Below are 20,664 nucleotides of genomic sequence, written 5' to 3' on the forward strand. Positions count from 1 at the left end.
AAGATACAGTCTGCCAAAAGATACTATGTAGAAAAGCAAAACAGTAGAAATGGAAAATTAATTTATACAAAACATCTCAACTCTTACTAGATCTCTGTAATGTAGTTTTCTTGATATTGTTTTTTTTTTTATAAACAAAAATGTCTTGTCTCTTGGATCCCACTTCACTATCAGCGACTCCCAGATTCAATGAGGCTGTGGAAGGCTTCAATCAGAAAATATGTTAAACTGAGCACTAAACAATAAATGTCTACCAAGTCAACTAATGAGGAAAGAACAAACAAGTATATGGAATTTTCAAAGTGCTCGACTAGTTTGGTGTAAGTAGTAAGGTTTCAATGTACAGAAGCTACAAGGGGTCAGGCAGGCTAGGAGGTAAGGGACCAGCAAGAACATTCTTAGAAAACTGTGTTTCTATTAAATGAAACATTTAATTTTCTTACAATTATACCTGATAAACAGTAATTTACTATTAAGTTTTAAGACAGCATAAACAAAAATGACAAAAAAAAAACAAATATTATAGTATCCCTTATCATTGTATAACTTCTTTTAAGCATAAGCCAAGAAATATCCAATAACAATAGTAACCACAGAAGTATCAAAAGAACATCTAGGAGCACCTAGCTGGCTCAGTTGGTAGAGTATTCCCCTTTAATCCTGGGGTCTTGAATTTGAGCCCCACACTAGGCGGAGAGATTAGTTAAGAAAAGAAAAAAATTCATATTAAATCAGCCGTATATAATGCCAATGTTTGGTATTATTTTTATTAATTTTTTTAAAGATTTTATTTATTTATTCATGAGAGAACAGAGAGAAAGAGGCAGAGACACAGGCAGAGGGAGAAGCAGGCTCCATGCAGGGAGCCCGATGCGGGACTCGATTCTGGGACTTTGGGATCACGCCCTGGGCCAAAGGCGGCACTAAACCACTGAGCCACCCGGGCTGCCCTGTTTGGTATTATTTTAAATCTCACCAATTTAACATATTATAAAAATTATCTTGCTTAATTATGCATCTTGATTCCTGGTGAACTTGAACACTCTGAAAAATATATCAGCCATCTACCTTTTTTAAGTGTGTGTGTGAGTCTTCTATTCACATTCTTTGACCATGTAGCTAATATCTAGATTTTCCTGATGCGTGAGTTTATCTGGCCATTACTGCCCTAACCAGAAACTCAGCTTGTGCACTACATTCTCTACTCTTAGTCACATGTCTTAGCTCCTCATTCTGCTGTCCCCAACATATGTATTAAAACATGTACACTCAAAAGAATCTACTATTATCAACCAATATTCTGGTATTGTGACATCAGTTATCACTTAGTCCTGATTTTCACGGAATGTTAAGAATGATGTTGGTCGTTGATTTCAGATAAATATTTTTTATTATGTTAAGTATTCATCTTAGTTTTCTAAGTTTTTCTCTTTCTCTTCATAATACGTTTAATCATACATATAGGCCTAGATTAGAGCTGTTTAATTAGCCACCATACATTATTCCTCCATTATACTGTTGTTATTTCTCTGAAAGTTTCAAAGAACTCATCTATACAATGGGAGAGTACTTGAGGAAAGCAAACACACAAATAGTTTAATTTTCAAGTTGGTATTATTATGGCCATTGAAAAATATTTCCCAACATTTTTTTTAAAGATTTTGTTTATTTATTCATGAGAGACACAGAGAAAGAGAGAGAGAGAGATTGAGAGAGGCAGAGACGCAGGCAGAGGGAGAAAAGCAGGCTCCATGCAGGGAGCCTGATGTGGGGCTCAATCCTGGGTCTCCAGGATCATACCTTGGGCAGCCAAACCGCTGAGCCACCCGGGCTGCCGTTTCTAAAATTTTTTTAGTCCAAGCCAACAACTTCATATTTTCCAAGAAAAAAGATCTAACTCCTTTCTAAATAATAACTATGATGTCACAAAAGTAAAAATCTCCTAATTCATTAAAATTTGTTCTACCATGTCAGATAAAAAAACAAAAACAAAAACAAACCAACCCTACTTTACACGTCATCCTTGTGCAGGGGCCATGCTAATCTTCTCTGTATCATTCCAATTTTAGAATATGGGGGATCCCTGGGTGGCACAGCGGTTTAGCGCCTGCCTTTGGCCCAGGGCGCAATCCTGGAGACCGGGGATCGAATCCCACGTCGGGCTCCCGGTGCATGGAGCCTGCTTCTGTCTCTGCCTGTGTCTCTGCCTCTCTCTCTCTCTCTCTCTGTGACTATCATAAATAAACAAAAATTTAAAAAATTAATCTTTAGAATATGTGCTGCCAAAGCAAGCGAAAAAAAAAAAAACCCTACACTAATGAAAACAGTAATTTCAATTTTGACTGAACTAACCCTGTATTTTGTAAATATAACGTACTTGGATTTTCAGACTAAAGAAATACAATGTACTTTGGATTTTCAGAGCAATAACAGGTAATACTATAGCCAAGAGAAATATACTTCTTCAAATTCAGCCACAATTCTTTTCCAGGGTAAGTACCTTTCCAAATACTCTAAAACAGAGTTTGAAAAATGTAACCTCTTTTATTTAGAAAGAATCTACCATATTCTAGTATGAAGTATACCACAAAGCATTTCTTCAAATTCTAGGATTGTGTAACTTCTTACTAATTCACTTTTATAACACAAGAAACTGAATAGCCTGGAAGTTTCATCATAGCTGGCAAACTGGTAAAACCTGTATGTGGGTTTTAAATTAAATCCAAGAACTAAATCCATTATACGCAGTATGACTTTAAAGCATGCAGATTAATTTTATAAATTACATATGAAAGCCTCTCTTGTATTTGCATTTAATATTTTAGCACTGATGACAGGATATACTTTTATAATAGTTAAGAAAATTAGTTTCAGATTACTGAAAAGGCAGTTTTATGGAAATTATATAGTACTTTAAAATCTAAATATAATTAAATAGCAGCTGACTGGTAAAGAGTACTGTTAATTCAATTAAACATTTATTGATCAGGACACCTGGGTGGTTCAGCAGTTGAGCATCTGCCCTTGGCTCAGGGCATGATCCCGGAGTCCCAGGATCGAGTCCTGCATAGTGCTCCCTTCATGGAGCCTGCTTCTCCCTCTGCCTGTGTCTCTGCCTCTCTCTCCCTCTCTCTCCAATAAATAAATAAAATCTTTAAAAAACAACTACAACATTTATTTTTTATAATACTTTATTTATTTAATTCATGAGAGAGACAGAGAAAGAGAGAGAAACTCACTATAGGCTGGAGAAACTTTAGGAAGAGGAAGGAACATAAACTGGACCTTCTTTAAGGATACAGATACACTAAGATCTAGAAAAAAGAAAATGATGACCAGGAATAAGCATTCTCAGAAAAGGAAAAGGCACTGAGTCAGAAAAATATAAAACATGTTCAAGGGACACTGAGTAAACAATGTATGATGAAAGTTTTTTTTTCTTTTTTTTTTTTTATGATGAAAGTTTTGTAGAGGCACCTGGGTGGCTCAGTCAGTTAAGTGTCTGCCTTTGGTTCAGGTTATGGTCTCAGGGTCCTGGGATCAAGCCCCAAGTCAGGCTCCCTGCTCAGTGGGGAGTCTGCTCCTTCCTCTCCCTCTACCCTTTCCACCCCACCTCCCTCTTGCGTTTTTGCTCTCTCTCCTCTCAAATAAATAAATAAAATCTTAAAACAAAAACAACCAACCCTATCTATAAGAAAAATCAAAGTTTTGTATATGGATAACATGGTTAAAAAGGCAGGAAGAAACAAAGTTTAGGAAGAAGTTATTTATACATATCCACGATAAAATATTTTACAGTCACTTTTATCATACTATGCAAAAAAAATGGGATAAAAATTAAAATTTCTAAACAAGTTTATAAATTCTTTTTTTCTGTGATATATGATTTTTCTAATAAAAAAGAGTTGGAAAAAGTTGCTTTAGACAGGAGGAAGCAATTTTGAAAGGTTTTAGCTGGAATGACATGAAAAAATAGCTTTTAAAATCAAGGATGGAAGAAGAGATTAGAAAAAAAGCACATGAACCAGTTAAGAGGCTAAAACTGATGGTCCAGATGTGAGCTAAAGGCCTTAACTAAGACAACATACAAGCACAGAACTGCAAGAGGATCAGAAATAACAGAAAATATGATGACACTACTTTGAGCAAGCAATCTTATCTATCTACAACAGGACCAACTGGTTGCAAAAAGAAATGAACATCATTTCTGATTACTGGGAATTTTTGAAATACTGGGTGGGAAAATCTAGAAGAAAGCTACACCCATGATTGCAATTGTGGACTCCTCCTCCTTGAGGCTTTAGTTAGTCATGCTCCATGACTACACCAGAAACTTAAGATGTAACCATGCAGCAAAACTTCAAGATGAAAAAGAGAGTACAAACAAATTTAGCCTTATAAGATTATTTCATTCAGGAGAACAATTAATTACTATATTTGGCTCCAATTGAGGCTCAGTTAATCCTGGTCTATGGCCCAAATATCCTACAATCACACGTAGGACATGCATGTCCTGATTTAGAGAAGTGCTGTGTAACATGGACATCTTGTCAAAATTAAGTAATATACTTAAAGCAGTTATTCACTTCTGCCTTAGTGTGGTGTTAGTTTGTCACTCTGTTTTTAAAATGGTCAGTTTTATACTACCTGACCTGCCTTCTGCATTAAGGAGAGTGGCCCATCATACACTAAAATGACCTAAGAATTCTTGCTGAGCTATTTTGAAGTTGACATAAAACAGCAGTTGTGGTATGTAACATAAAGAATGCAGACTTTGAAGTTAATAATCTAGATAGAATCATAGTCCTGCCACCAAAAGCATGATTTGTGGTAAAATATAAAAGGGCATACAAAGAAACATAAGCCCCTGTGCCCACCTCCGGATCAGCAATCCTCCTCTGTGGCATCAATCACTGTTTAGACTATTCTGTACGTACCATTTTAAGTTACAAGAGGCATATGCAAATTTCACCCTTTTTGTATATAAATGGAAACATGTATACTGGCTGATTCCTAATTTATTCAATTTATAATATAACTTGGTGGACATTCCACATCAGCACATATAGATTATTCTTTTTTAATTAAGCAATCCCTTACTGTTGGATATTTATGTTGTTTTCCATCTTTTTAAAAAAGACTTACTTATTTATCTATTTATGTATTTATAAATATGAGGAAGAGAGAAAGTGAGTGCCCACAATCGGGGAGAGGCAAAGAGAGAAGGAGAGAAGCAGACTCCTTGATAAGCAGGGAGTCCAACACTGGGCTCGATCCCAGGACCCTGAGTTCATAACCTGAGTCAAAACCAAGAGTCAGAGGCTTAACTGACTAACCCATCCAGGTGTCCCTAGGTTGTTTTCAATCTTTAATACCTTTACTTATAAATGATATTTTAAAAATCTTGGTTCAGTTGTTTTAATGGAAACGAGCATGTATATCCATAATAAATTACAGAAATGAAACTGGAGATTAAAAAATATGTATTTTTAAGATATGACTGATACTACAAATTACTCTCAAGAGTGTGACACCAACAGTACATGAGTACACAATTTTACCTTTCAACCTTTGTGTCACACATATATTTTATTCAAAACTACACTCAGAAGACAATATGGCTTATAGAACAAAATCTGTTAGGAAGAGTCCAGTGAGACCATAGATTCAAAAGTTACCTATCAATACAGGCTACCTTTTTAATATAGATATCGTATTCAAAGGTTTAAGACATAAAAATCAGCATTCTTACTATTATGACTTATAAAAGTGCACAAAATGCAAATGATAAAATGGACTAGAGATTTTGGCGATACATTTACGAATGTATCATCATTCCATCTTACATTCTTTGATTAACTATCCTTACTTACACACCTCTGATGAAAAAAAGAAAAAAGTTTTGATTCTTACCATGATTGTAAAGAATGTCTTTAATGAAGAACTACTACTGGCGAGAAAAATTAGAAACTTTAAGGCTATTGTTAGGTCCTTTTTCTTTCTTTTAAGTATTTATTTATTTATTTATTTATTTATTTGTGAGAGAGAGAGAGAGAGAGAGAGAGGCAGAGACACAGGCAGAGGGAGAAGCAGGCTCCATGCAGGGAGCCTGATGTGGGACTCTATCCCAGGACTCCAGGATCATGCCCTGAGCCAATATCAGTTGCTAACTGCTGAGCCACCCAGGGATCCCCTAATTCTACTTTCATACACATACACAGAATATTACAGGACACTCCTCCATAGAATGCAATAAAAAGCTATTGGCTAGGGACACCTGGGTGGCTCAGCAGTTGAGCGTCTGCCTTTGGTTCAGGGCTGCATTCCAGGTCAGGGGATCAAGTCCCACATTGGACTTCCTGCAGGGTGCCTGCTTCTCCCTATGCCTGTGTCTCTGCCTCTCTGTGTGTGTGTGTGTCTCTCATGAAAAAATAAATAAAATCTTTAAAAAGAAAAAATAAGGTATTGGCTCAGTAGGTCAAGTGTCACACTCTTGATTTTGGCCCAGATCATGACCTCAGGGTCTCACGATCCAGCCCCCCTTGGGTTCTATGCTAGGTGTGGAGCCTGCTTAAGATTCTTTCTCTTCCTCTCCCCCTCCCCCACTGCTTGCATGCAAGCTTGCTCTCTCTCAAAAATAAATAAAAATGTTCTTTATTAATCTTTATATTTGTAAAATATATAGTTTGTAAGCAAAAATGATTTTTATAGTTATTTTTTTACAAATTGAATTAATGTATGATAGTCAATAAAAGGTAACAAAAAGGTAGACAAATGCGACACTTACGAAGAAATAACTTATTCAAAATAAAATAAAACTAACGCAAACCCCCAAAAATCAAAGAGGCACTATTTTCAAAATCTGGACAAATAGGAAAACCATTTCCTTAAATATTAACAAATATATTTTTATTATAAATAATTTAGAAACCATAACTTATCATCAAATCTCAAGTACTTACAGGCAGAAGCCAGTGAAAACAAGAGGCTGTTAACATTTAAGACCTTTCTTAAGTGCCACTTGGTTTTCTGTTTGCTTGTTTGAGATTTATTTGAGTGAGAGAAAGAGAGCCAAAGTGGGGAGGGGTAGAGGAAGAGGGAGAGAGAAACTTTAGCAGATTCCACTCTCAGCTCGGAGCCCCACGTGGGGCTCTATCTCAGGACCCTGAGATCATGAGTTGGACCTCCAACTGATATTTGTAATTTAGATATAAAACTATATTTTTAGACTGAGATATAGATTTTTCATCATAAAGCCATGGGAGAGAGGGGCACAGTTAAATGCCATATAAAAATTAACCAAATTAGTCAAACTTAGTTTTTGACCTAAAAATACTAAACAAAATGAAAATTACAGAAATTCTAGGTAAGTTTTTTTCCCCAACGAAGCTTTTTTAAACAACAAGCATACATCTTGAAGATCATTAACTTTCTTTTTGAAAAACAAGAAGTATAATTTTTTTAAAAGATTTTATTTATTAGAGACAGAGAGAGAGAGAGAGAGAGAGAGAGAGAGAGACATGGGCAGAGGGAGAAGCAGGCTCCATGCAGGGAGCCAACGTGGGATTCGATCCTGGGTCTCTAGGATCACACCCTGGGCTGAGGGCGGCGCTAAACCACTAAGCCACCGAGGCTGCCCCACAGAAAGTATAATTTTAATTTTTGACAGAAAGAAGGTCTGTTTTCCCTGATTAATAGTCCTATCTTGCTTCTTCTCAGGCAAAATACCACAATGGCTTGAAATATCACACCACATTTTTACAAGTACCAAGTGGAATCACTTTATTTAGTGGAGAACTAGATAATGGGAAGCACATTCCCAGATGTTTTAAATAAGGCAAAATATATATTAAAAAAATACTATCTTTTCTTTACCCTCACTTCCTTTTCCTCACTCATGATAAAGAGTCAAATAATAAAGTTGCTATTCAAAATTTCACTTTCTCCACAAGGGCCATTTCATTGCCACAATCAACAATAATTTTTCTGAATCTGAATGCTTACACTATTATTTGTATCACAGAAGACTATTCTATAGCTCTTTCATGTGGTAGTCTTGCTTCTTCACCAAGAACATAAGCTCAAGGACCTGCATTAAACAAACATCTTTTGGATTCTTATAATCATGATTACACAGCTTAATAAATACATTGATCAACATAAATACTGAATACTAGCTATATTTAAGTCATGCTAGCCAATGAAAATATCTTATTAGATTTTCTATAAGAATTAAAAATAGGGATCCCTGGGTGGCGCAGCGGTTTGGCGCCTGCCTTTGGCCCAGGGCACGATCCTGGAGACCCGGGATCGAATCCCACGTCGGGCTCCCGGTGCATGGAGCCTGCTTCTGTCTCTCCCTGTGTCTCTGCCTCTCTCTCTCTCTCTCTCTGTGACTATCATAAATAAATAAAAATTAAAAAAAAAAAAAGAATTAAAAATAATTTTGAAACTACTAGACAGACATAGACAAGAAAAATGATAGTTATGCAACAGATTAATTTAGGAATGTATAGGGTAAGTTGCATTCAGCTAAAACAGTGAACCTAAAAATCTTAGAAATATTTTATTGATAATTTCTATCTCAGAAGCCAGAGGAAGCACTAAACCCAATTTCAATCTAAGAAGGAAGGAATTAGTTTGTAAAGTAGAAGAGATGGGAACGTTGGAAGATTATAATCTTGACATGTTAGCATTGGTGATACTGAAAAAGGAATACTGAGCACAGTGAGATATGTACTCTTTGTGAGTTCTGAGAAAAGACATGTAGGATCATGAAACAGAAAATTTTAAAAAGAAGGAAAATGACTCAGGAAGGCTGTAGGCTTTTACAAGTGAAATTATCACACTGATTCATAAATGACTACCTCCTGACAAGCTACCTTATAAAAACTTAAAAACATGTAAATACAGAATAAAAGAAATCTATCACTGAAAGTCATTAAGTTACTTGTCTTCCCAATTTGATCACCTACTGTCTGTACTGCAAAAAAAAAGTTGGGCTCATCTATGAAATTACAGTCCAATTTTGATTACTGCTCTAAGACTTCAAGTGGAACCAGCAAAGATACTATTAGTGCTCTAAGACTTCAAGTGGAACCTGGCAAAGATACTACAATCTGTTCAGTGTTAATCAATGACATTGCCACAATTTTTATCTTGCAATCCAACTGAAAAGCAAAACAATTACTAAATTGAAGTTTATTCTGGCCCAACTGGCAAAAATACAGAAGAAAAATATATAAAGAATGTGTGTCTATTCAAACAACTATATTAAATATAAAAGATATAATTAGTTCAAGTAGATCTAGTAGAAATCTTGCAATGACGCTACAATTTATCAAACACTGAAACTTCCTTAAAGTGTTCATTAGAAGTAAATTTTCTAGTTAAGAAATTCTTGGGCACCTGGGTGGCCTAGTCGGTTAAGGGACCAACTCTTGATTTTGGCTCAGGTCATACTCTTGGGGTCATGGGATTGAGCCCCACTGTCTGGCTCCATGCTCAGCCCAGGACAGAGTCTGCTTGAGAGTCCCTCTTTCCCTCTCCTCCTCCCCACCCCCTCACGTACACACTCTCTCAGTAAATAAATAAAATCTTCAAAAAAATAAATTCTTCTACCGAAACTATCAAACTTATAAAGCTATAATTCTTTTACCATTTGAATGTTTTATAAGTCTGGATTACTCTTCCAGTCAAGAAAAAAAAAATTAAATACAGTATGAAGACTCCTTAAAGTATTTTAATAGAACCACCATACTATTTACCTAGGTCAACAGACTTTTATTAAATACAGTAAATCTTGCAAAATTAAATTGTTTTTAGACATCAATGAAAGAAAAAACAACTTTTGGCTATATATTTGTTATTTTGAAGTATTATGAATTTTCAGATCAGACACATATCCATCAAAATATATACAAAAAGAAATAAAAATAATTTAATGTTTTAGATAATCTATACTATCCATCTTTACATGGTTTATAATCAACCAGGATGCTCTTATTATAAAATCATAATCTAATTTGCAACAATCAACATGCTAGACTTGAATTTAGGGGACCTTAAAAACAGGCAGTAGTCTAATTCTAGAGAATCATTTATCCTCTGAATTCCTAGAATATAATCTGTGCAATCAGGAGCTTAGTCAAAATCTTCAAAACATGGTACTGAAGCAGTCTTACAAACTTATTTGAACATTTATATATTTATCTATTTTCTAACTGGGTTAAGACATTTACAGGCACTGATATTTTGATACATATTTAAACTGTACTCAAGTTTGTGCTGTATGTGCACATTTATAGAAAGAATATTTAGGAAATATTTCTTCTTTTTATAACTTTAAAATAAAGTCTCGCCATTAAAGACTTAAATGTAAAAGCTAAAACCATAAAGACTTCTAGGAGAAAATACAGAAAATTTCTGCAATCTTGAGATTGGCAAATACTTCTTATATAGGACACAAAGACCATAAATCATCAAAGAAAAAAACTGATCAACCAGACTTGAAGACGTTTAGAAAATAACACAGTAAACCACACTGGGAAAAATATTTCCAAAGTGATTATTAATAAAGGCCTTGGGTCCAGAATATATAAAACAGAATTTTAAAAAGTGGTTAAAGACAGACATTTCATGAAAGATGATACTCTAAAGTATCAGAAAAGCTCAGGAGGAGTTCAGCATCACTAGTCCTCAGGGACATGAAATTTAAAACCACAATGAGATACTTCCAATTTCTCATAGGATGAGTTAAATAAAAAGCCCGAAAATACCACGTGTTTAGGGGATGTGGAACTCTCATACACTGGCGATAAGAATTTTAAATGGTACAACCACCTTGGAAAACAGTTTGACAGTTTCTTATAAACTTAAATATATAGTAACTATATGACCCAGCAATTATATTTCTGGGCATTATCCAATGAAATGAAAATGTATGTCCATGCAAAAAGAAGTCACACAGAAAAGAATATATGCTCCATGATTCTATTTACATGAAATTTTAGAACAGGCAAAACTTATATACAGAAGTGGTTCTTAATCTGGGAAATTTTGGTCTCCTCTTCCCCAATGTTGTAGACATTTTTGGTTGTCACAGCTTGACAGATGGGGTTGGAATGGTTGCTACAGACGTCTAGTGGATAGAGAGGTCAGAGATGCTGTTAAACATTCTAGAATGGACAGGGCAGTACTGCAACAAAAAATTATCAGGCCCCAAATTTCAATAGTCCCCAGGCTGCAAAATTCTGCTGTATAGTGATCAGTGGAGGTCTAAAGGTGGGGCTACGGATATAATGCAAAGAAAAATGAAGGAGTTCTGGGGACAATAAAAATGTTCTATATTTTATTTGTAGTAGTGATTAGTTTCTCAAAAATCATCAAACTGTACACTTGATGCATTTACATCAAAGTTGATGGTAAAAATCATAGTGCATGTCAAATAATCTAAAGTTATATAAAACAGTTTATTCCTCAAAGAGTTAAAAATAGACCTGCCCTACGACCCAGCAATTGCACTATTGGGGATTTACCCCAAAGATACAGATGCAGTGAAACGCCGGGACACCTGCACCCCGATGTTTATAGCAGCAATGGCCACGATAGCCAAACTGTGGAAGGAGCCTCGGTGTCCAACGAAAGATGAATGGATAAAGAAGATGTGGTTTATGTATACAATGGAATATTACTCAGCTATTAGAAATGACAAATACCCACCATTTGCTTCAACGTGGATGGAACTGGAGGGTATTATGCTGAGTGAAGTAAGTCAGTCGGAGAAGGACAAACATTATATGTTCTCATTCATTTGGGGAATATAAATAATAGTGAAAGGGAATATAAGGGAAGGGAGAAGAAATGTGTGGGAAATATCAGAAAGGGAGACAGAACGTAAAGACTGCTAACTCTGGGAAATGAACTAGGGGTGGTAGAAGGGGAGGAGGGCGGGGGGTGGGAGTGAATGGGTGATGGGCACTGGGGGTTATTCTGTATGTTAGTAAATTGAATACCAATAAAAAATTAAAAAAAAAACAGTTTAACTCAATGTTTGCTTTTTAAAATACATGTATGGAAAAAACAGGTTAGGCATACCATTGATGAGATTATGGATAACTTATTTTTTCCTCTTTTGTTCATTTTCTTTGTATTAACTTGAAAATACTACTTAGAGTCTAAATTATAAATATAATTATCTTTTTCTTTTTTTTAAAGATTTATTTATAAGGTTTATTTATTTTAGACAGAGAGAGAGAGAGAGAGAGAGAACGAACATACATGGGTGCAGGGAGGAGGAGGAGAAAGAGAGGGAGAGAGAGGGAGAACCCCAAGCAATCCCCCTGCCTAGTAGGGAGCCTGATGCAGGGTTGGATCTCATGACTTGCAATCACCACCCCAGCCTAAACCAAGAGTCTAACCAACTGACTCACCCAGGTGCCCCGTAACTATTTCTATATACAAGAGTTTTAATGAGAAATTTTCATTATGAACAGTGATACCAAACTGTAATAAGGTAGGCTAAGAAATTCTTTCAAATAGAATAAAGTCATGAAGTACAGAATAACCTATTTCATTATATTAACACATTAGAAAAACGTATCAGATGCAATTAAGTTGTGTTCAACAATAGGCCAGAGGTTGTACAAAGTGTGAGGAATATGAAGATGTCCCTCAAGAAGTGACTATCTAATGGAGAAAAATGATATTGTCAACAAAACAATTAAAGACTATAGTCCACATATGAAAGTAGCAAAATAAGCGACAAAGAAAAAAAGAAAGAAGCAACTAATTAAACATGGGGAGTGTGGCAAGCATTTGTAAAAGTGACAGGCTAGCCAGCAATGAGAAAATTTGTTCCTGAGAAGATTAGCCTACATTATGAGTAAGGAAGTTATACCTACTGAGAAAATTCTCTATCAAAGAGGGAAATCTGCCCAGGATTTACCTGGATAGAAAATGTACTCTGCACTTGCACCACATCTAGATTTGGCAATAGAAGTCTCTGACACCATTCAGAAGTACAGAGGCAAAATAATCACTGGGGCTACAATTTAAAAATTGTACACTTAACATGTTGTTAGTGAATTGCGGTTGTTCTCCTCTGACACACTGAAACTTCTCATACCATTATTAGTATGGGAAAATCTAAGATGCCTCCCAAAAGAGGATACTGGGATACACCCTTGGAACCTGGAATACATCCTTGATAGTTTTTAAGCCATAAGGAAACGCTTATAAATATGTGATGGACAGGATAAGCCATCTATACGGCTAAGAACAGCAACATGGTAAAAAAAGTAAATGTCTAACTTATGCAGATTTAAAAAAAAAAAAAAAGCCTGCGAGGAGGTGGGACCACAGGCAGAACTCGATCACCCTGCTCCTTAGATTTCCTATAATCGTGGAAACTTCTTGCAATTAAGGCGCCGACATGGAATTGAACTGGCTTTCCTTAAACGCAACACATTTTGTGCGGCAGAAAAAACCCCATTTCTGAGGGACAAAGCCCTTCCAAAGACAAAGGGGCGGTCGGGCATCTGACCGGCCCCAGAGAACATTTCCGATTCTTCTCCTCCCTCCTGACTTTGAGTCGAGGAATCCCTAACTGCAAGCGATTTAAGAAACGCGACTTCCCGGCCGTGGGGATTCAGGAGATTGGAGGAAAAGGGGAAACGATCAAAGCGACAAGCCCGTTTGCAGGGAGTCTCCAGCAGCCCCGCAGCAGCCGGGGCACGAGAAACGGGATGTGTTCTTCAGATAGCGACGCCGGCAGGGGAGCCAGGAGCCAGCGCCAGTGCCAGTGCAGCCAGAGGCCGAGGCACGCAGCCGGCCGCCGCCAGGTCCCTCGGCTCCCACCGCAGACGACTCCCCGCCCGCCCGCCCGCCCGCCCGCGCCCGACCTTCCCAGGCGCCCGGCCGGAGCCGCAGGCTGCGCTCACTTACTGAGCTGTCCCCCGCCGGACGTCGTACTGGGTTCCCGGCCTCCGGCGCCCCCGCCGCCGGCAGCTCCAGGCATCCCCGGCGCCCCCATGCCCGGCGGGGTCCCACTCTGCCTCTCGAAGTTGCCGGGGTTGGAGAAGTAGTCGCGCAGCCGAGGCAGTTCGCGGCCGCTCTCCAGCAGCTCGGTGTGCAGCTCCAGGGCGGTCAGCAAGTACTGATCGCGCAGCAGCTGGGCCGCGATCGCGTCAATCGACAAGCGGCCCGGGGTCTCCCCGCAGCCCCCCAGGGCCGCCGCCGCCGCCGCCGCCGCCTCCCCAGGGAGCCCCGGCCGCGCACTGCTCCCTAAGGCCACGGGATCCTGGGGCGACAGCGAGTCCGCAGAGCCAGGATCCAGGCCGCTCCCCGAGCCCAGCCGAAGTCCTGCCCGCCGCTCCTCGGTCGCCGCTACCTCGTCGTCGTCCTCGTCCGAATCGCTGAGGAACGGATTCACACCGCCGCCACCACTGCCACCACCTCCAGGCGCCATTGCCGCCATCTTACCCTGTCAGAACTGTGGGCGCCTCCCTGGCGGGCTCTGACAGGCCGCAGCCTGGACCCCCTCTGAGCCTCAGCGGGCGCGGCGCACCTCCACAAGCGCGGCCTGCCCACGTCCCACCTCCACACCCCGAGACCGGGCGTAGGCGCCGAGGCAGAAGGACCGGACGCAGCGGCACCCCGCTGCCTCAGCCTCTGCTGCACCAGCAGCGGGGCTCTGCAGGCGTCTTCCTGGTCTCCAGTCTCGCGAGAGAGGGTGAGCGGCCGGCCCCTCTCCCCGCGCAAGCCCCGCCCCCGCCCCAGCCCCGCCCGTTCTCGACGCGCAGATTGAAAGCCCCGCTCCCGTCTCAAAGGCAAAACCCCGCCCCCGCCCCTGTTTGATTGGTCGGGACAGGAAGGGGGGGGCTGGCGTCGCCGAGGACTGGCCCCAGAATTATCGCGAGAGCCGTCTCCGGGCAGGTAGGTGTCGGGGGGCGTTCCGCGGCTGAGAGGCAGTTATGACGGTGGTTTAGGGACGTTCTCTGGGGTCTCCTTTCAGGAGGGGAGCTGTGCGGGAGACCCGGGTCCCGCCTTTCCGCTAAGGAGGCCTCATTCCCGAGATAACGCCTGACTCGGAAAAGCCCCAGGTAAAGCCCGGGGACCGGAGCGCCGACAGCTGCGGCGGCACCAGAAGTGGCCTCGCGCCCGCCGACGCGCGGCTTGCCCGGCGCGCTGCACTTTCCCTCGAGGTTGGCGGCGGGTTGGCGGCGTAGTGGCGGCACGTGTAGCAGGTGCCCCGGGCACTGGCTAGAACGGGACGTCCTTTCTCCTCCCCTCCCAGCCGAGTGCCGGCTGCGTGGACTTCTGGAACACCGCCTTCGAGGCGCCCACTTGGTGCTGTGAGGGCGGGCGGACAGGCAGGTGCGGTGTGGGAGGTGGAGGAAGTAGCCCACGGGGGAGCTCCTGAGTTTGCCATCTCTTTTCCTTTCCTTTCTTTTTTTTAAAGATTGTATTTATTCACGAGAGACACAAGAGACAGGCAGAGACACAGGCAGAGGGAGAAGCAGGCTCCTCGCAAGGAGCCCGACGCGGGACTCGATCCCGGGATGTCCGGGGTCACGCCCTGAGCCCCGCGGGCGCCCTCAGTTTTGGATTTCCTTGGCTTTGTGGTTAGACCCCTGACGGTCTGTGCGCTGTCTGGTCTAACGAGCTCTCCGTGGCTCAGGGAGCACTGAGGATTTAAAACACGGTTTGCACCACAGGGACCCTTCAGAATACCAAATGCGGCCCCCGTCGGTAGAGAGAGAAAAGCGCACTTCAGTGACCTGGTCAGCTCAGCTCCGCCCAGAAGTGTTCAAGGGCCACTCTAGAGTCGGTTTTCTTAAGTGCAAAGCCAGTCTTCCCCCACTGTGCCTTCCAGTCTCTCTCTGACTTGGCCATTTAGGCTTGAATTAAGGTGTCGACCGCGGAACGTAATTATTTTAAAGCTGGGTGGCTCTGCACAGTTTTAATTTCCTTTATCAGATGTTAGCACTTGGAGGGAGTATGCTAAATTTGGAAGCCCCCCCACTCCCCCCCCCCCCCCCCCGCGTATCTTTTAAGTCATTCCTGGATTACAGTCCGAGGTGGTGAAAGGGATGTTAGTTTCTAGTCAACAGTACTGGAATGCTATTCCTAAGACCTTCCATTTCCTTCACATGTAAATTGCCCCTTTTGCAAGGTTTTAAATTTCCTTTCCTTCACTGTCGCTCCCCGTGAGCCCCAAAATAAATAGATAGCAGTAATTTTGTTATCAGGTGAATTACATGTTACATTGAAGTAGTCAAGTATCTCCTTTAGCTGTTGTGGAAAAATAGAGCATTTTCTTACATAACCACAGGTCAGGTTATTGGTTTACATGTAAAAGTATGCCAGCGGTTAAGTGTAGGCTTTAATTTCAGTTTACCCAGGCTCAGTAAACTGAAATTTTCATTTGAGTGAGGCTTTTGGTTCTTTGTTTTGTTTTGTTTTTGCTCCAGAGTTTTGTTGTTGTTGTTTTTTTTTTTTGACGTTGTTAGTACCAGGAATTCAAAATATTTATAATACAACATTAGCTCCTAATGTTCGAATTCTAAGTATTTTTCTGTGCTGTGTATATTGAAGAAAAACATGGGGGAAAAAATCCCTAATCTTAGGAAAATAGTGTCGAAATAGCCAATGCTGTTACCGTTTATCAGCAAAAAGGATTGCTGATACTTACTGTAATTGAAATTGCCAGAGAGATTGAAAATGGAATCAATATCTGGAAGGTAGTAATGGGAGGGATTAGTGAATGGCATGGATAAGCGATTGGAAATGTATTCTTTATATACAATATTTCCATCTCTGTAATGGAATTTTTAGAAATCTCCTGCGCTTAGGGTCCCTGAAGAAGATTGTGCTTACCTGGTAGAAGAGCCTAGAGTTTGTATCCCAGTTCTACCGATTATTTGCTCTAAACGCCTTAAGTTACTTAGCTTCTCTTAGTCTCTTAACATTTAATATGTCAAGGGGGTTACTAAAAGTGCACAGAATTAGGAATGTGCTTTTCACAATGCCTGGTACCTAATACACCATAAATGTTGTTAGTATAGTCAGTTATGGATAGTGCAATATTAGTATATATTGAAAATATTTGAGAGGTTTTTTTTTTTTTTAATAAAACAAGTATCAACTGTTAAGCAGCTAAAGCTGGAAAAAACAATGAAGTCAGTAGGGGGCAAATCTTTAATTTAGGGTCTGATTTCTAAAATGTAAGTTAAAATGGATTTAAAATATGTTTTCTCAGAGAGTTGTAAGAAGTTGGACATAGAAGTGCTTGAAATGATTGACTTCCTATATAAATCTGTAGTTTCCTGATTCTACTTCATATCCTATAATCATGGACTTGTTTATATGACCTTGCAAGCCCATAACAAATCAACTGGCCAGTTTTCTCAGTAAGTACTTTTCTAAGTACATAGGGGTTTACTTATCAATAGAAGTGTTTAAGAAATAGCACATACTAGAATATTAATACTTGCTAATCTCTACCAATAATAATTTATTATTAATAGGGTTGGGAAGTGTTCTACTTAGCAAAATTTACATTAATGTAGGTCTTTACAGCTAAGGTTTCATTGAATAATGAGGATAGTCATTGAAGTTTGTATCTTAGCAATGAAATGTTAAAGGTTGCTTTTTCTTTTAAGCACTTCAAATATTTTAGGGCTTAAAAACTAAGTTTTGACTTTAATACTCTTAAAATAACCACAGTTAATATTTTAAATGCAAAGTTTTGGTTGATGTAAAATTTTTTAAATATCTAATTTTTATATTGTTTTTCAGTGCATGTAAATATTTCTACAGGAATAAGCTGAGTAACTTTTATTGGTACACGGATATGCATCTTTTAACATTTTTGGTAGTTAATTATTTTGAGAGGTTTCCAAATAATTCAACCATGACAAAGTCTATCTTCTTAGATAAATCTGGATAAGTGTGATTCCCTTTATTCATTTTATTTTTAAATTTTTATTTATTTATTTGAGAGAGAGTGCACCAGCGGAGAGGAAGGGCAGAGGGAGAGGGAGAAGTAGTCTCCCCGCTGAGCAGGGCAGTATTTTGGAATCACTGCAGTTTTATGCATAGTAAGTGACTTAAGCATAGAAGTTAGGTTTTTGTTTTGATATAAATATCCTGAATCTTCACAGTTCAAGTGTTTGTTCTGGTGGAAAAAGAGAAGCAAGGCAGCCTCTAGTGGGTGTAGTGCATATTACATGTACCTTTGAAATGATAATCTAAAATAATTTCTTTAGCACATATTTGAATCCTTACTAAGCATTTTAGGACTGCAGATGAGTGCTGGAGAAGTCCTGCCCTGCTGTCATGGAATTACAGTTAAGTGGTAGAGACAGACATTAATCCAAATAGTAAAAACATAGGTATATATTTATAAACTCAAGGTAAAGTTTTTGGTGTGGACTGCATAGTCCCTGAGAAAGTGATGCTTGAAAATGCAAGATGTCATGAGACAATGGAGTGAGAGAGGATGGAGGGTGGGTTGGAAGTGCAATTTATGTAGAGGTCTTAATAACAGTAGGAAGCATGGGCTACTTACATAAAAAAGACCGATAGGGTGAGATGCCATAAAGCAAGAGGGAGTGCCACGAGACAAGGCTAGAAAGGGAGGCAGAGGCCAGTCCATGTATCCTCTTGTGTGTCATGATAAGGATTCTAGTGTTTTGTATTTTTTTTTTTGAGATTTTATTTACTTATTCATGAGAGATACAGAGAGAGAGGCAGAAACATAGGTAGAGGGAGAAGCAGGCTCCCCACAGGGAGCCTGATGTGGGACTCAATCCCAGGATCACAACCTGAGCCAAAGGCAGATGGTCAACCATTGAGTCATCCAGGCATCCCAGGATTCTAGCTTTGATTAGGATGGAGGAGAGGCACTAAAGGTTTTACCCAAGGGGCAAGATGTTCAGATTTGCAATTTGAAAAAAGGTAAAATAAAAAAGTAGTATGTGGCTATACAGCCGAAGAATGAGGTATACAGAATGAATGCCAGTTTTCTGATTAGTGTACTTGAGTGGAAGGTGGTGCCATCTCCTAAGGTTGTAAACACTAGGGAGTTGGGAGGCTTACTACCTAGACAGGGTTCATGGAGGATATCATGAGTTTGATTTTAAACATACTCAGTTTGTGGGCAGCCCGGGTGGCTCAGTGGTTTAGCGCTGCCTTCAGCCCAGGGCCTGATTCTGGAGACCCGGGATCAAGTCCCATGTTAGGCTCTCTGCATGGAGCCTGCTTCTCCCTCTGCCTGTGTCTCTGCCTCTCTCTCTCTCTGTCTCTCATGAATAAATAAATAAAATCTTAAAAAATAAAAAACATACTCAGTTTGTCTCTCAAATGGATGTATTAAGGTTGGGATTACATATATGGATTTAGAGCTATTTGCTAAGATTTTTGTATATAGGTACTGACACCAAGGATATGATAAAAAAGCCTTAGATGGCGGGGCACCTGGCTGGCTCATTTGGTGGGGCATGCAACTGTTGATCTCTGGGTTGTGAGTTTGAGCCCCATGTTGGGTGTCAAGATTACTTAAAAATAAAATCTTAAAAAATAAATTTTAGACAAAAAGTATAAGAGTAAGAATGAAAGAAGCCCTGGGACTGAGTTTTAAGTAACTCAAAATTCAGTGACCACATAGAGACCTTTCTATGTTAGATAGGAAATTAGAAGGAAAACCAGAGCAATGTTCACAAAAGCCAAGAAATGACAGCTGTTTAAGAAAGAAGATATGGTAAACAAAGACAAATTGAATGGATGATAAAAGACTGAAAGACTAGATTTTGCAATATTGGCTACATTACATTAATGAAAGCTTTTTCTCTGATATAATGGAAAACAAAGCCTCGGGTTTGAGATTTAGATCAGGGAAAAAGAGATCATATTCATTATTTTCAAAATTTTGGTTGTGTTGAGGAGAAGAGGTGGCCAGCGCCTTTAAAAATGTTCTTTATTAATCCTTTATTTGTAAGATGTATCTTTGGCATAGGTGTGGCTTACCTCATTTTCAGTATAGTATTTCACCAAACCAAAATTGTATCTGTTCCTATTGTTAGATACTGTTTCCAAATATTATGATACAAATAGCAAAAGACAATTGAATTTAAAGTTTTTTACCTATATTTGTGTCTGATACGGAATTTATCTTAATACATTCTTAAATGATAGCTATCCTAGTGCTTCTGCCAGTTGGTTAAAAGCTTCAAACTAGACCTCTGTCACACCATGTACAAATAAGTTCTAGATAATGACTGGTGAAAAACAAAAATCCAAAACTTAGATTAATTTAAAACTATTTTTATGTGACACAGAAACAAGGAAAGTTTTCTTATGGAAAACACACACACACAAACAAAACTCAGTCCAGAAAGGGTAAATTTGGTACATTATACTGTATTAAAGTTACAAAAAATCAATCAATAAATAGTTACAAAACTTCTATTTAACAAATAGAACCCTAAACAAATTTATTTTTTTTGTATGTGTGGTGCAAATAATTATATCTTTCTAATTATCTATAGTTAGGGAGACACACAGATACACATGCATGTAATGTATAAGTCAAAGAAAAAAGCCCAACAAGCATAATCCTATTTGATCAAAGGATACGGACACATAGTTGATAGGAAACCCAAT

General features: G+C 39.3%; 2 protein-coding genes and 1 pseudogene across 13 annotated transcripts in view; 1 reads left to right on the forward strand and 2 right to left on the reverse strand.

Annotated features, from left to right (window-relative positions):
- The window catches only part of RELCH (RAB11 binding and LisH domain, coiled-coil and HEAT repeat containing), a 110,437-nt gene extending 95,716 nt beyond the window's left edge, over positions 1 to 14,721 (reverse strand). For 5 of the 9 annotated variants that reach the window (XM_077891147.1, XM_077891155.1, XM_077891139.1 and 2 more), the window contains exon 1: positions 13,945 to 14,720. In XM_077891147.1, coding sequence (XP_077747273.1) covers positions 13,945 to 14,476 — 532 coding nt within the window. In that variant the 5' untranslated portion in view covers positions 14,477 to 14,720. Of the gene's footprint in view, positions 1 to 13,944 lie in introns of all 9 variants that reach the window. The other 4 variants (XR_013376063.1, XM_077891176.1, XM_077891166.1 and 1 more) reach the window with 2 other exon arrangements.
- On the reverse strand, positions 1,987 to 2,084 carry LOC144289103 (U6 spliceosomal RNA; annotated as a pseudogene).
- A 222-nt stretch (positions 14,722 to 14,943) lies between the features above and the next one.
- Positions 14,944 to 20,664, forward strand: part of PIGN (phosphatidylinositol glycan anchor biosynthesis class N) — a 114,730-nt gene continuing 109,009 nt past the window's right edge. For 3 of the 4 annotated variants that reach the window (XM_077891202.1, XM_077891193.1, XM_077891220.1), the window contains exons 1-2: positions 14,944 to 15,101; positions 17,261 to 17,411. The gene's annotated coding sequence lies outside the window, so the exon portion shown is untranslated. The remainder of the gene's footprint in view (positions 15,102 to 17,260; positions 17,412 to 20,664) is intronic. The other variant, XM_077891209.1, reaches the window with a different exon arrangement.

Source organism: Canis aureus, chromosome 1, assembly GCF_053574225.1.
Source record: "Canis aureus isolate CA01 chromosome 1, VMU_Caureus_v.1.0, whole genome shotgun sequence".
Classification (NCBI taxonomy): Eukaryota; Metazoa; Chordata; class Mammalia; order Carnivora; family Canidae; genus Canis; species Canis aureus.